We start from the raw sequence: 14278 nt of genomic DNA on the forward strand, positions 1-14278 counted from the left end.
GGACACGCTTGGCGGGTTGCTTCTGGGGGCGGGCGCCTGGGCCTGCTTCCCACCCCGCGGCGGGGGAGAGGCTGACGCATCCCACGTCTTGGTGGCCTTGCGTCTGGGAGGTCACCTCGCTGGGGTGAGAGTGGTTAACTATGAGACTTCATACTAACATGAAATGAAGCAAGACTACTGATGAAATGACTGCTGTATTGACTGCTCATGACTTTCTTGAGGCATATGCGCAGTTGGTGCACAAATTAGTGTCAACATGTTACTAGATATGCTGGGTACAGGGCACTGATACAGGTTTGTGCCGCTGCGCTGCGTGGGGTTGTTCCAGGGTCAATACAGCTCGAGCCCACCCCAATTGTTTCACTACATACGCGGTAAACGCATGCCCACCTTGGGGCCCTCTAGTTAGACCTGGATGTGTCGGGTTGGGGCGGATGCCCTGGCCTCTCTCTCCCCCCCTCACCCCCCCTCAAGGGGGCGACGTGTCTGGAAACCCGCAGACATGAATACTGGTGAGCGCCTATCGCGATGCTCACACGTTGTGATCGACAACCCAGATCAATACTATACCAATATTATACCAGTTCTGTTCAATGTTTTGTTTTTTTTTGTTCAATGAGCTCCCTAGCCACATCACAGGACCTATGGTTCTTACCCCCATGATGCTTTGGTTCTTCACCATATTCCCCATAAGGGGAACTCGTATATATATTCCACCTGCAACCCTCTTTCCCTACTACTCCCCTCTCTACCTCCAATTTATGTCACCTGTCCCTACAGCAAAGTTGACAATAACTTCCTTATAATGGAGTTATACGATGTGCGTATTCCATATCCCAGTAAACCACCAAAACCACAATTTTTGAAAATACAAACTATTAACGTGCGTGGTTTAAACACCCCCCATAAAAGGAGCGTTCTCCTTGAAGGTGCGAAAAAGGAGAAAATTTATATCTTGTGCATATAGGAGACATATTTTGTCCACAATAGAGTGCCAACATTTGCTCTTCGGGATTTCCCTTATCAATACCATGCTACACATTCCTCTTAATCTAGAGGTGTGTCCATTCTGCTGCATAATTCCTTATCCTTTGAATAATTATAAATCAAAAAAAGACTCTCAGGGCAGGTACATTATTCTGCAATGTACCATAAACAACACGATATACACCTTAGTATATATGGTCCTAATTCCAACCAAAGGACCTTCCTGCATAAAGTGCTCACAAAGGTGCCTCCCCCACAACTCCCGTACCTAATTATATGTGGGGACCTAAATCATGTTCTAAACCCCCATATAGACACCACAGTTCAGGCAATGACCCCGAGATACCCCGCTCTCACCCCACAGTGCAAAGCCCTCTCCAAACTACGATGCCTGGCGTATTAGACATCCCACAAAAAGAGAATATATATACTTCTCACCAGTCCATAAACGCTTTCATGGATAGACTTCATATTTCTAGCAAGTAAACGCCAACCCATAGCGACGGACTGCCACATCGGAGACATTAAATGGACTGACCACGCCCCAACTACTGTTACCTTAAAATATTAATTTCCACACAGAGGTATGGCCCCATGAGGCCTAAATGACTCCCTCTTGAACAATCTAGACTTTAAAACCACAGTGCGCAAAAAAAAAAAAAAAGATTTCCTTATACTTTGAAACCAGCACCACTCCAGACATCCACTCTCCCACTATATGGCAGGCACATAAAGTGGTAATTCGTGGCCATACCTCGCTACTCAAAACACTAAGAGACCAAACTGCTGCACAGCTCATATCGTCCACTGAGTCTGGGTAACGTCAAATAGACCACACCACCAACCAATTGAACAATTTACTGTTCAACAACACTACAGAAATGCTTCAAAGACTACAACTTAAGACCTACACTCAAGGTAACAGGGCGGGGAAAGCCCTAGCCTCATTGCTAAGACATAAACAAAGCCAATCGAAAATACCTTACCTGTTAACACCCAACAGTTCCAAAATATTCAGACCACGAGATATTAACAACAATATGGCAGACTTCTACAGAACACTATACAACTTACAAACAGACGAAGGAACTCCCCATCCCACAGACCACAACATAAAAGATTTCTTACCGGGGGCGGAGCCTGACCGCCATGCCGGACAGTCGCACGGGGTAAGAGCTCCTGGCGGGCGAGCGAAACAGTGGACAAAAACGGCGACTATACAGCCCAAAGACGTCCCGAAGTGTGCTACCCAGACCGGGGGTACACGGAGGTCCCGGGGGATACCCTTTGGGAGCCTGTCCGGGCATTCTGAGCGGGAAGAATAATCTGAGGCCTGCAGGGACGGGAGCCGGAGAGAGGCGGCCGCTCTCTCCGACACCGCACACTCCAGCAATCACAGCTAACCTCCTAACCCCCCCCCCCCCCTGGACCGGTGGGGGTCATCCCGGTCCCCGTGAGACAAGCGGATAACCGCGGATAGCAATCGAGCTGAACCTTACATATATCAACGGACGAAAGGCTGTCGGAACGCATCCAAGATGGCTGCCCGTCAACAGCCACAGAGAGAAACCACGAACAGCAGCCTGAAGCCTGCCTCCATAGAGACCCTTGATCGGCTCTGCTCGGCCTTCTATGAGTTGTTGTGCAAGCGGGGTATGCCCTGCCATCAAGCGGCCCGGAAAGTGGCCTCCTGGATCCGCCCGACGACCCGCCGAAGCTACTACGGTGCCCCACAGCAGATATTTCAGGCGGGCGTCCGACAGATTGACCACAGGCGAACACGCAGGCGGGAAACAGACCGCGCAAACCCGAGCACAGGTACCTCCACAACAGGTGACCAAACTAACGGACAATCCCAGGGCTCCAGCAGTACAATAAAACGCAACACCTCAAACACGGGTCCACTACGGAGACTCCGGAGCCGGAGCGCACAGAAGGCACTACCCAGCGGCAGTCAAACACTGACGGCAGACAAGCGCATCCACAGCCCTGCTGGACCACCAGCCCACCACCAGATATGCCAAGCGGCACCTGAGACCGCCACGGTCATGTCTGATAACCACCCCAGAAAAGCACCTCCAACGTCGCATCCGGACGCAGCACTGTTTCACGTCTGGGAGACAGGTACTTTCCGGCATGATACCTACCCACTGCCCAGCGAACTCCGATCACCGCATAGACAAGGCATTGGATGAACGGGTAAGAAGCCACGGACTGCCTCCTGGCACAGGCACAGACGGCACCGCTGCCCTGGTCTATCCTAACGGACACCCGACGAGTTCAACTATCCCCCACCTGCAGGCACCATGAGAAAGCCGACTAGGGGAGGCAGCTGACTTTCGGCAACAACTGGGGGCTGGCCTGCTACCCCATCACTCTATTCATACAGACTTTAGGTGGTGTACTTCTCTGATCTTACGTTTTGAGATAGGCATACAACATTGAACTCTTAAGTGCTCTGCATTGTTTTTTCATTTTCAATTGGTTTGCACTTCTTACAATATTATTTTCACAATCTGATGCTTGTAGCTGTGAAATATTGCTGATGATATTGCTGTGTAATAGAGCTATTTTCCTCTCCTGTATCCCATTAAGCGAGTACTGCCTGTTCTTCCTATCATTAGCACAGGTGGACCAAACATATTTTAAAAAATAAGCGACTAATATCTAACAGATTCAGAATATGTTTTTGAAGCGATATATCTTGCTCCAGCCTGTATGTTATTCTAGAGAAGGCTCTAGCCTGCTCACATAACTAGCGAAGTAAACTTGTAATAATTGAGCAATTTTTTTATTTGCCACTACATGTATATTGTTCTACACTGTGGTCATCCCCAACTTAGTCTGAATGTCATTATATGTTTTACTAGCTTTATAACATTGAGCGAGATTAATCTTAATATACACGCATTTACCATGATTGTATTATAGCTTGTTATTTAAAAAAAAAAAAAAAACTGCGCTGTTTAACCTGTCACGATTTGTAAAGTATACGAAACTGCTTGCAGCAGCTGTCGTGGCGCTGCACGCCTGCTGTCATTTCATGCGCAAATAAAATAAAGAATTTAAAAAAAAAAAAAGATTTCTTACCTCAACTCACACTGCCCTCTCTATCCCAAACACATACGGAAACATTACAGGCCCCAATCTCACTCCACAAACTTACCCAAATCATCAAGTCTCTTCCCACAGGGAAATCTCCTGGCCTAGACGGCTTCACAAACCAATACTACAAATCAGTTGTCAAAACCCTCACCCCTCACCTATTGCGAACACTAAACCATATATATCCTCGACACTGGATACATACCTGAGATGCTATTAGCACATATTGCCACACTCCCGGAACCCAGGAAACCTCTGAGAAAAAACAAAATAAATGTCCCATTTTGCTCTTGAATTCGGACACCAAGCTCCTGGCAAAGATCTATGCCAAAAGACTTTCAACCATAATCCACACCGTGGTCCAAGTGGGCCAGGTGGAAATTGTGGCAGACAGACAGGGCGCACATGGAACAAGAAAGCTCCTAAATCTGTTACATGACGTGCAAAGAGTGGAAGAGGCCAGTGTATTTGTTTCACTCGATGCTGAAAAAGCTTTTGATGGCTTACACTGGTGCTTCCTCACACCGGTGCTGACAAAGTTCCACTTTCCGAAAAACTTTCTGACCCTACTATCAGCACTCTACTCGAACCCATTGGCACAAGTGTCCAATAGCGGATTTCTGTCCTCTGATATCCGAATCACAAAGGCACACGGAAGGGGTGCCCCCTGTCCCCACTCCTGTAGATCCTGGCCTAGGAACCCTTAGCGAGCCTCCTACTCAAAGACAGGAACATACATGGAATTTGAATAGGTGACACGGAGCACAAGATCACTATGTTCGTGGACAACATTATGTTGTCTCTGGCAAGCCCAGAGACCGTCTCTGCCTCACCTTCATAGAGTCCTCACAAATTATAGTAATTGTTTATATTACAAAATGAACATTACAAAGACCCGAGCTATGTGCATAAACGTACCCTCCGCATCCTTCACCGCCCTCAAAACTAGATTCGCATATGAATGGAGTAACGATAACCTCAAATTTCTGGGCATAGAATTTACGGCTGACCCCAGGGGGTCAGCTGTAACTATATAAAACTATATAAAAATATGAACCCCCAAATCCTCAGCTGGAAAGGCAAATTTGTATCCTGGTTGGGGCGCATTGCAGCCGTAAAAATGGTTCTCCTCCCCAAACTACAATATTTATTTTGCACGCTGCCAATAAAACTCCCTTCAAAATACTTAAGAGAAATGCAAAAACTATTCCATAGCTATATATGGGATTATAAAAGACCTAGGGTGGTGGCTTCAACTCTCTACAGGCCCTTTAACCGCGGAGGGTTGAGAGTCCCTTACCTTCATGCTTACTACACAGCATCCCAAATTAGCCCAATGATTATGGCCCACCACCACAAACACCCCTCATCCTGGCTCCAAATGGAATCTATCAGCACAGGAGGCCAAGACATTACTTCCATTAGAGTGGACTCCACCGCAACACAATACTGCCTACCACATCCTTGGCTTTATCCATATCGGACACATACCGAAATGAAACGCAGAGGACACACAGTATCTCACCTGGGCTGCCACTAAAAGCCCTCTCAGCCCTTATACCAACCTTCAACATACATGTATGGACAGCACATGGCATTTCCTTCATGCACCAAATAACAAATACACAAGGCCTTCACTTCTTTGAGTATCTAAAGACCCAATATGACTTACCAATCACTGCAAAATGTTCATACTCTGAGATCAGATCCTGGTTTCACAAACAAAACCCAGACTACATACCACCTGCAGCAATAATACAAGGAACAGACATTGAACAATTATGCAAGCAACTGAAAGCACCCAAAATAATTCTGTGGATACTATACAATTTCGAAATCACAAGACAAGACAAGGGGCGCCCCTCGTTTATCAAAGCCTGGGAGGCAGACTTTCAAAAATCACTAGTGGAAACACAATGGAACAGAATTTTTTTAGCACATAAACAATTCACTTTGTGCACATCACATATTGAACGCTCCAGGAAAATGCTATACCGCTGGTACTGGGTGCCCGCCATACTGAGACACAGGACTCATGGAGAGTCAGACAAAGGTTTGAGATGTCTCTTGCACATGGGCACCATGAACCATATATGGTGGACATGTCCCACACAAATCTTCAGTTGAATTTTAGACGCCACACAAATAACTAGCAACAGACCCTGAAATATACTTGCTACAACTCCTACATTGGACATACCAAAACACAACCGATACCTAATATATCATATTATAGCAGCACTATCCTCCAGCAGAAAAACTGTCTCAAGACCACGACTCCCAGCAGCACACAATGTATTCAGACCATTGATACCTCTAAAAAAAATAGGAAATAATGGCTAGAAAAGCCTTTTCCACCCAAACGGTTCTCTTAGGATGCGTGGAACCTCTGGGACTATTGCATGCACACCAACTCGGACTAAGGACCCACTAAATTAAGGGGTAACAACACCACACCACTCCCAGAAGGCCACACGGATGGGGCCAAACACGTAAGCATATACCTAGGCTAATACACGTACAATACCAGAACTATAGCAAGACTAAGACACGTACCAAAAATGGGGACCCTGCCCTCCCCGACTGCTCAGATCTATATTGCCCCAACAAAAACACACACACCCCATCAGTGTCCGATGAGGACATACACTACCCGACAAACATAAAAACCAGAACAAAATGTCATCACCCTGGTTTTTCTTCTTTTTTTTTTTTCTTGAGTCCATTTCCTAGAGACAAATTTGAGAGGGCAAATTACCACCCTACAATCCAATCCTTTGCACTTCAAATCGACCGCATATAAGTAAAGAGTTGGGGGGAAAGAAATTTTCTACGGAAAATATACCGAGACTATACGCCAAAGGATATGTATCAAACAACCACATTTTGAGTTAAATACATACATGTAAACTTATAGGGACCTGGTCCTTCAACCCCACTCTCCCTCTGCCCGTTCCTTCCCCTCTTCCTCCCCCCCTCCTCCAAGCAAAAATACGTTTTTGAAACAAAACAAGTGCATAGTGTTCTCCATAATTACACAAATGTTTTAAGGTGTACCATGATTCAAAACGTTTTTGCATTAATGGACCGTATGCCTTACACAAAGAAGGCGTTCAAGCATAAATCGATCATAGTTTGATACCCATTTTGTTAGAATACATTTCATGACTTTGTACTTGTGTATCCATGGCATTACGTGGTATCAATCTATTGATTGTCACATGCACTAAAAATTGTATAAAAGTGTATTTATATAAAGTTTTGGTAGTGTGTCGGAAAGCCAGAATCTACATTTAGTTTTTTATTTATAGTGTTGAAATGTGTGATTATTTTCATCTCAAACGTCTTTCATGAGTGTCTTTTGAATTTCATTTGAACAATTTATCAGTGAAGTGATCAGTCTGGCTAAAGTAATGCCCAACATGGGTACAATATTTTTCTATGTGGTTTTTGATTGAGTGCCTGTGTAGGTTTGTTCTGAGATGCACCTTAAAGGGATGCTCTAATGCCAAGAATACAAAGCTGTATTCCTGTCAAGTGCCGCACATTAGACCTCCCCATAGGAAAGCATTGAATCAATGCTTTCCTATAGGGAAAAATCTGATCATGCAGAGCCTGAGGACATCCAGCGTCAGATAACGGACCATAGGTCCATTTCAATCAAGGAAGCAGCCCCAGTGGACAGTCACTGGGGGCAGACTTAGTGCTTCAATGTAAGCATTGCAGTTTCTCTGAAAAAAAAGACCCTGCACCCAGACCATTTCAATTAACCTTTATCACACGCTGAACACTGTATCATGTTCACCACATTTGCAGATGTGCATGAATATGATTCCTTAATGTTGTATGTTTTTTTGTTGTCTGGCTGTGTTAATGACACAAATATGTTGGCACAGTTTGAAGAGTAATTTGTTGCATCGAACAGTGCCATTTTGTGTTAGCTCCTGTTCTGGGGTCAATTTGCTGCAGGCCAATGTTTGTCTGAGGTTAGGTGATTGTTTGAATGCTAGTATGGGAAATATTTATTTGAGTGTGGAATCCTCCGAGTTTAACATCTGTAAGTATTAAAAATAACTTTACAGGGTGGGGCCGGACCGCCATGCTGTGTTGTCGCAAGAAATAAAAAGCGGCTTCTGCGTTTTTATGGAAACCTATTACTGCTGGGAAACTGCTGTTCATGGTGTAAAGAAATGCCGGTTCTGAGGCCGTGCCTGTACGTTGCCTCTCGGTCATTGGGTGGGAGGGAGCTCCGCGGTCCTCGTGGCTAAGGCCTACTCGGGCAGAGAATGGGCTGCCCAGTCGTTGAAGGTTGGAGCTTCGGTGCTACACATTGCTGGCCCTGTTCCCCCCCTTTGGACCAGGGGGGTGATCCCGGTCCTCGCCTCTGGGGGATTCACTGTTCCTACTGCCCTACTCATCTACAACTCTAGGTTGCTGGAGAAATCCTGAGTGGCAGTAAAGCCCTATCTAAAATGGCAGTTACCACGTGCTTGGCTGACAGCAGGGAGCAAGCGAATCATGCCACCAAGCTCAACAAGGTCTTTGTGGATGTTTGGAATAACGTGACCCACCGCCTGAGCCTGCCTGCTGCATTTGAGCACATTAACCACCTACCCCGGGACTTACTATCTGGGATCCATCCAGCAATTTTGGCTTCAGCCCTGGGAGGAGCAGGGAGGTATCTGATACACTTCAGGACGGCTACTACACTGCATCTCAAAGTCCTCATACTGAATTGGGCAGGGAAGCCAGTACGCCACAAATGACATCACAGCCTTCACCTAGCCTCCTGCCCTGCACCATCTGGAAATCACTCCGGCTAATGATGGAGTTATTCTGTTTGTTGGCAGTAACACCAAAGTGGGACTATGCTAAAGCAGTCGAAGGCATCGACTGACTCATGCTGCCATATTTTCGCTCACATCCAAGCCTCTAACAAGGAGCAATGCTTTCGGTTATGGTTTTTCTGTTAATAAGCTTAACTCCATGCACTCCTATTAGCCTCCTTTTACTATGGGCATTTTGGGTCCCACGGATGGGTGATACTTATTTTAGCATGTCTGTAGTCATGGGCCCTTGCCAGCTTAACTCTAGTTACAATGAATAGGCAATCAGTGCTTTAGATTACAACTATGTGCTTGTCTTCCCTCCGTTAGTATTTAATAGCACTTTATTCTCTTGGTGTGTTACACTATAAAGACTTGCAGTCTAACGTGTGTTTAACTTGTGCGACAAGCCATTTGACACATCTTAATGTTTTGAAAGCTTTGTAAGCCTTGCAGAGTGTATTCCATTCCCACAGTACACAATGTGTTTTCTAAATATGCATCTAAGTATTGTGTACATCTTTACTGTCTGTCTTGACCAACTCATGTATCTACTGCTGCACTCCAAAAGTAAATAATGATTTTTAAAAAAACAAGTAACTTTACATACTTTAGAACTATAGTTCAGTTGTAGATAAATACCCCTAGGATTTTTTGTTTTGTTTTCCTTTTCTTTCTGTTGGAGGTTCCTTTTCCATGGTGGTTTAGGGCATATTTGATTTATTTATTTATTTGATATTTTCCTTTCCTTATAGCCCTTTCACCTAAATGACTGACAGTGTACTCAGGTGTTTATCCCTGTCTCCTGTGTCAGAGCAAATGCAGAGATATCTGATAGCCTTGCTGTAGATGATACCTTGTTTGGGGTGGAAGCTGAATTGTGGAGGTATCTGTACCTTTCTGTGGGTTTTCTGTACTAAAATTAATGAAGAATACAGTTAGTGACAGTTATGGTACAGTCCAGAAAGCTCACAGTGTTCTGATAAGTTGGTTTTGATCTTTATTGATGGATGGAATATATGAAATGATTTATGGAAGTCTATAAGGCTTTCTTCTCCTTCTGTCCATAATATGAAAATGTCATGTAATTGTTATGTGTATATGGTTTGCACGGCTGTGTACATATAAATCTGTTTTCTAGGTCAGCCATCAAAAGATTAGCATATTGTGGTGAAATTTTTGTGCCACTTGCTGTGCCTGTCATTTAAGTAGCTACTGTTATTAAAACTGAAATAGTTGTGTGTGCGTAAAAATTCTATAAGGTTGGCAACAATTACACTATCTTACTTATGATTTGGTTTGTGGGTCGAGAGCAATTTAATGCAGGCCTCAAAACCATATGTGGCTTGTTACGGTATAAAGATACCACATTCATGGTTACCAGTATAGGATTTATCTGGCTAAGTCTATTGAGAGAGTCTGTGTCCTATATAAAGCTGTTAATAATTTGAGGCTTAAGATGCTTTCTAGATGGGCCTTCCTGGGTTTCTTGGCTTGTGGATTTTGGGTGTGAGTTTTGGGCAGCGTGTAGAAAGTTCCCATGTGAGCATTGTAAGACACACAATTTTCTTAATCTTGTTGTAGGCGTTTTGAAAATTATCTGATAAGTTTTGTGAGTTGAGCTGCATATGTAACTTGGTGGGGTCCTGGTCCAGCTTTCTTTGTAGTAGTTTTCATCGGACAACTGTCTGTCCCCCTCTGCAATGTAGTCCTGGATGTTCATGACAACTTCTGATCCACCCTTGTAAGCTGACTTCATGATGATGATTTTATTATTCATCAAATTACTCAAGGCACTTCTTTCCATAGTTGAGAGGTTGTACCTGATTTCCCCCCTCCCCCACCCCCCTGTTGTGTGGTAATAAGGAATGCCACTCTTTGCCAAAGGTTTTCAATATAGCTGTCCAATTTGATGTTAAATCCTGCTTCTGGTGTAAAATCTTTGCTATTTTTCACCCCATTATTTTTCAGGTTGAGTCGTATTTTGCTATGTCAAAGAATAATTCCTTCAGCCTCATTTTCTTCAGAAAACTTCTTCCAAGTCTGAATATAACTGGATGTGATCCAGTTTTGTGTTTAGACAAAATGTTAGCCCCTTGCACAAGACTGCTTTCTCAGGTATTGACGTGATAATTGAAGATGTTAACAATCTCCGTATTGCCCATGCAGTATTCATGGTGGTAAGCAGACTCCGCTTGGTTTGGGATATTAATAGTTGCAGCGGACCTCAGGTTGTTTTCAGCGGTGCAGTTATTCTTTCATTTTGGCTTTCGTTGCACTGTGTGAGAGACCTGACATGTTCTACTACTTCTTCCTGATGAGACTCTGGTTTTCCTTCATTTAGAAATATTTCATTTCTATTTCCGTTGCTTTGGCTTCAGGTGTGATCTGTGGCAGATCCTGGAATAAGCATGTTTATTGCAGATTATTTTTTATTTTCAGCCGTATTTAGGTTGTTACGCAGTTACTAACTGGACCATCTGCAGAGATTCTCAGCAGACAGGGAGTTGTGGGTTGTTGAAAGTATGTTGTTAATACGGAGTCCATTCGGGATGAGATTCAGTCCTAGCAATCTACATTGGATTATCCATATTAGTCTAGTAAACAAGATGCCAAAATACCAGAGTATTGCAGTATACAATGATAACTTTTTTTTATTAGACTAACATAATACTTTAGAGACAAGATTTCAAGAGTTTCCCTCTCTTCCTCAGGTCTGAGGCAGTACAGTATTGCTTCAGACCTGTCTTTAAGCATCTTATGTGTGTGTGTGTGTGTGTGTGTATATGTAAACATATCGCTCATTCACTAAACAGCAATTTCAAGTCTCACCGATTTGTAATAGTTTAATTCAAAAACACCTCACCTAGGCTAAATATAATGGGAGTTTAGTTACAGTATATGATCATACACTGCATAAGCCTGCCACAACATCAATGTACCCCATAATTGGAAGGTTATATATATATATATATATATATAGTTCCAATTGCTTGCACTCCATGATAGGGAGTTAGAGCCCGGTGCTTAACAGCCAAATAATAGAAATGTAGAAATATATTGTGAAAAAATGTAGCTTTTATTCAGGCATCTGCCAGTAGTAGATCAACGTTTCAGTTCTCTAATGGAACTTTCGTCAGGATCCTGACGAAAGTTCCATTAGAGAACTGAAACATTGATCTACTACTGGCAGATGCCTGAATAAAAGCTACATTTTTTCACAATATATTTATTTGAAGTCCTTGCAGTGCTATCATTACTACATTTATTTATATATATATATATATATATATATATATATATATATCTATATATATATATATATATATATATAATCGTAGTAGCTTGCACTCCAAGAAGACTTTTGTAGTGCCCGGTGCTGTTTTTTGCAAAGGTAGATATGGGAAGAAATATGGAAAATAATTAAAGACCTACAACCAATGTTAACAGAAGATGAGACTCTGAAAAACATTTTCTCTGAAACACCCATCTTGGCCTTCAGACAACCACCAAACCTCCAACAAATGTTAATCAACAGGAAGCTGCCCACTGATGGAAAGAATAAAGAAAACGGGACCAGTCAATGCAAAAAACCTTGCTGTGGTTGGGGATTTTAAAAATACCCAAGAAAGAAACGCTTTTGAAACCAGAATGATCAAATTTGTTAAGAGCAAGAATAGAGGACTAAATACTGATTTGGATTTTCTGTCCCACTACCAACACTTCTACATAAACACTCCCCATCATTATCTTACTGTTCTGTCATATGTATCAACACTTAGAATAAACATATTGAAAAGTGTTTCAATCAATATACAAAGTACTATATGTAGACCTATGCGTTCTCATACTCTTATGCATGTATGCTTATATATGTGACTGTGCATTTTTATTTGTGTATATGAGTTCATGTGCATGTATGTATATGTGTTTGTGTTATATATATATATATATATATATATATATATATATTTGTGTGTGTATGTTTAAAGTGTACCATTCTTCTGCACTGTCTGCTTGCTTTTTGTGGGTTCTTTTTCTCTCCCTCTCCCCCCTCACTCCGATCTTCAGAAAGATATTTATGACCCTCTGCAAGAATGGTGTCTATTTTCTATCAAACATGTGTCTTATCTGCACTCATGTCGCTTTAACCCTTGTATCACAGCTCCACTTTGAATTCTATGTGTCGTCTTGCTCAGAAATGCTTCAGACTTGAGAAAGGGAGGTTCTCCCGAAAGCTTGTCATTAAAACATTCTGTCAGTCCAATAAAAAAGGTATTACAAGACATAAATTTCCTGTTTTTTACATCTACATCATCACTGGACTAGTACGGCTACAATATATATTTTATATCTTTTCTTCTAAATGTTCACAATATGGTAAGGAAAATAAAGAAAAAGTAGCTTGCACTATAGTAATGGGGGAAACAAATTAACAAGTTCACATTCTCATCGACCAGAGACTAAATTCTCAGTTCTCGGTATATCCTCCTGAGACCCAGCCCATTAGCGTGTGTCCTCTGTACTGGACATTTTGTTCACATGCATCTCCTTTTATTCTTTTTAGCTACTCTATCAATTCCCGCTGTATTGTAAAAGGGGCATCATGGGCTTTCTAGTGATATGTCATGTGGGAGGCTGAGAACTTCCTCTTCCTTTTCATAAAAATGGATGGAATAGCAGCAAACATTTTTTTCTCGGTTCATAGGAGAATATGGGTTAGAACGGTTTTATAGGGATTCAATCTCAATGCCTTGTGTGCCTTCCCTAGGTCAGCAAACTGTGATATCTTTAGTCAGTGCTTCAAAATATTAATTTGGTAGGTAGTAGCACAATTGTCACCTTCAAACATGAATAAAAGTAATGTTTCAAATCAAAAATAAAAAAAAAATGTGTTTCTCCGATAATGTCTCTCATCCTGAAATGCCTAATCTGCATATATTGTGCAATTTCAGGATTTACAAAGTTATTGTGATTTTCCTGATATTATTGATATCAGCATCAAACAAGCAAACCAGGATGAGTCCACGGAGAGCAGGGTTGTTACCATCAACAAAAAAGATGGCAAAATTTTGGTAAGTTTCTTTTACATTGCACTAAATTTGAAGAAACATCACAATGTTGTTTGAATGGTTGCTATTTATAGATTTATTTATATTGCAGAAAGAATCAGCACATGCTTATTAAATATTATGAAATATTTCTTAACCACCAAAAACATTGTTTATGCTTGTAGCGTCCTTGATCTTCACTATCAGGAATGTAAAAAATATTTAGTTAAATTACGATTGTTTTGGAGGAATTCCATTGCCACCAGAGCACTATATTTCTGTTGGCAAAGTAAGTAATCCCCTTTCTAA

General features: G+C 42.4%; 1 protein-coding gene across 3 annotated transcripts in view; it reads left to right on the plus strand.

The window, feature by feature from the left end:
• JAK2 (Janus kinase 2) overlaps positions 1 to 14278 on the plus strand; it is a 274226-nt gene that overhangs the window by 195633 nt on the left and 64315 nt on the right. For all 3 annotated transcript variants that reach the window (XM_063455097.1, XM_063455098.1, XM_063455099.1), the window contains exon 8: positions 13874 to 13993. In XM_063455097.1, the coding sequence (XP_063311167.1) occupies positions 13874 to 13993 (120 nt within the window). The remainder of the gene's footprint in view (positions 1 to 13873; positions 13994 to 14278) is intronic.

This window comes from Pelobates fuscus, chromosome 5 (assembly GCF_036172605.1).
Source record: "Pelobates fuscus isolate aPelFus1 chromosome 5, aPelFus1.pri, whole genome shotgun sequence".
Classification (NCBI taxonomy): Eukaryota; Metazoa; Chordata; class Amphibia; order Anura; family Pelobatidae; genus Pelobates; species Pelobates fuscus.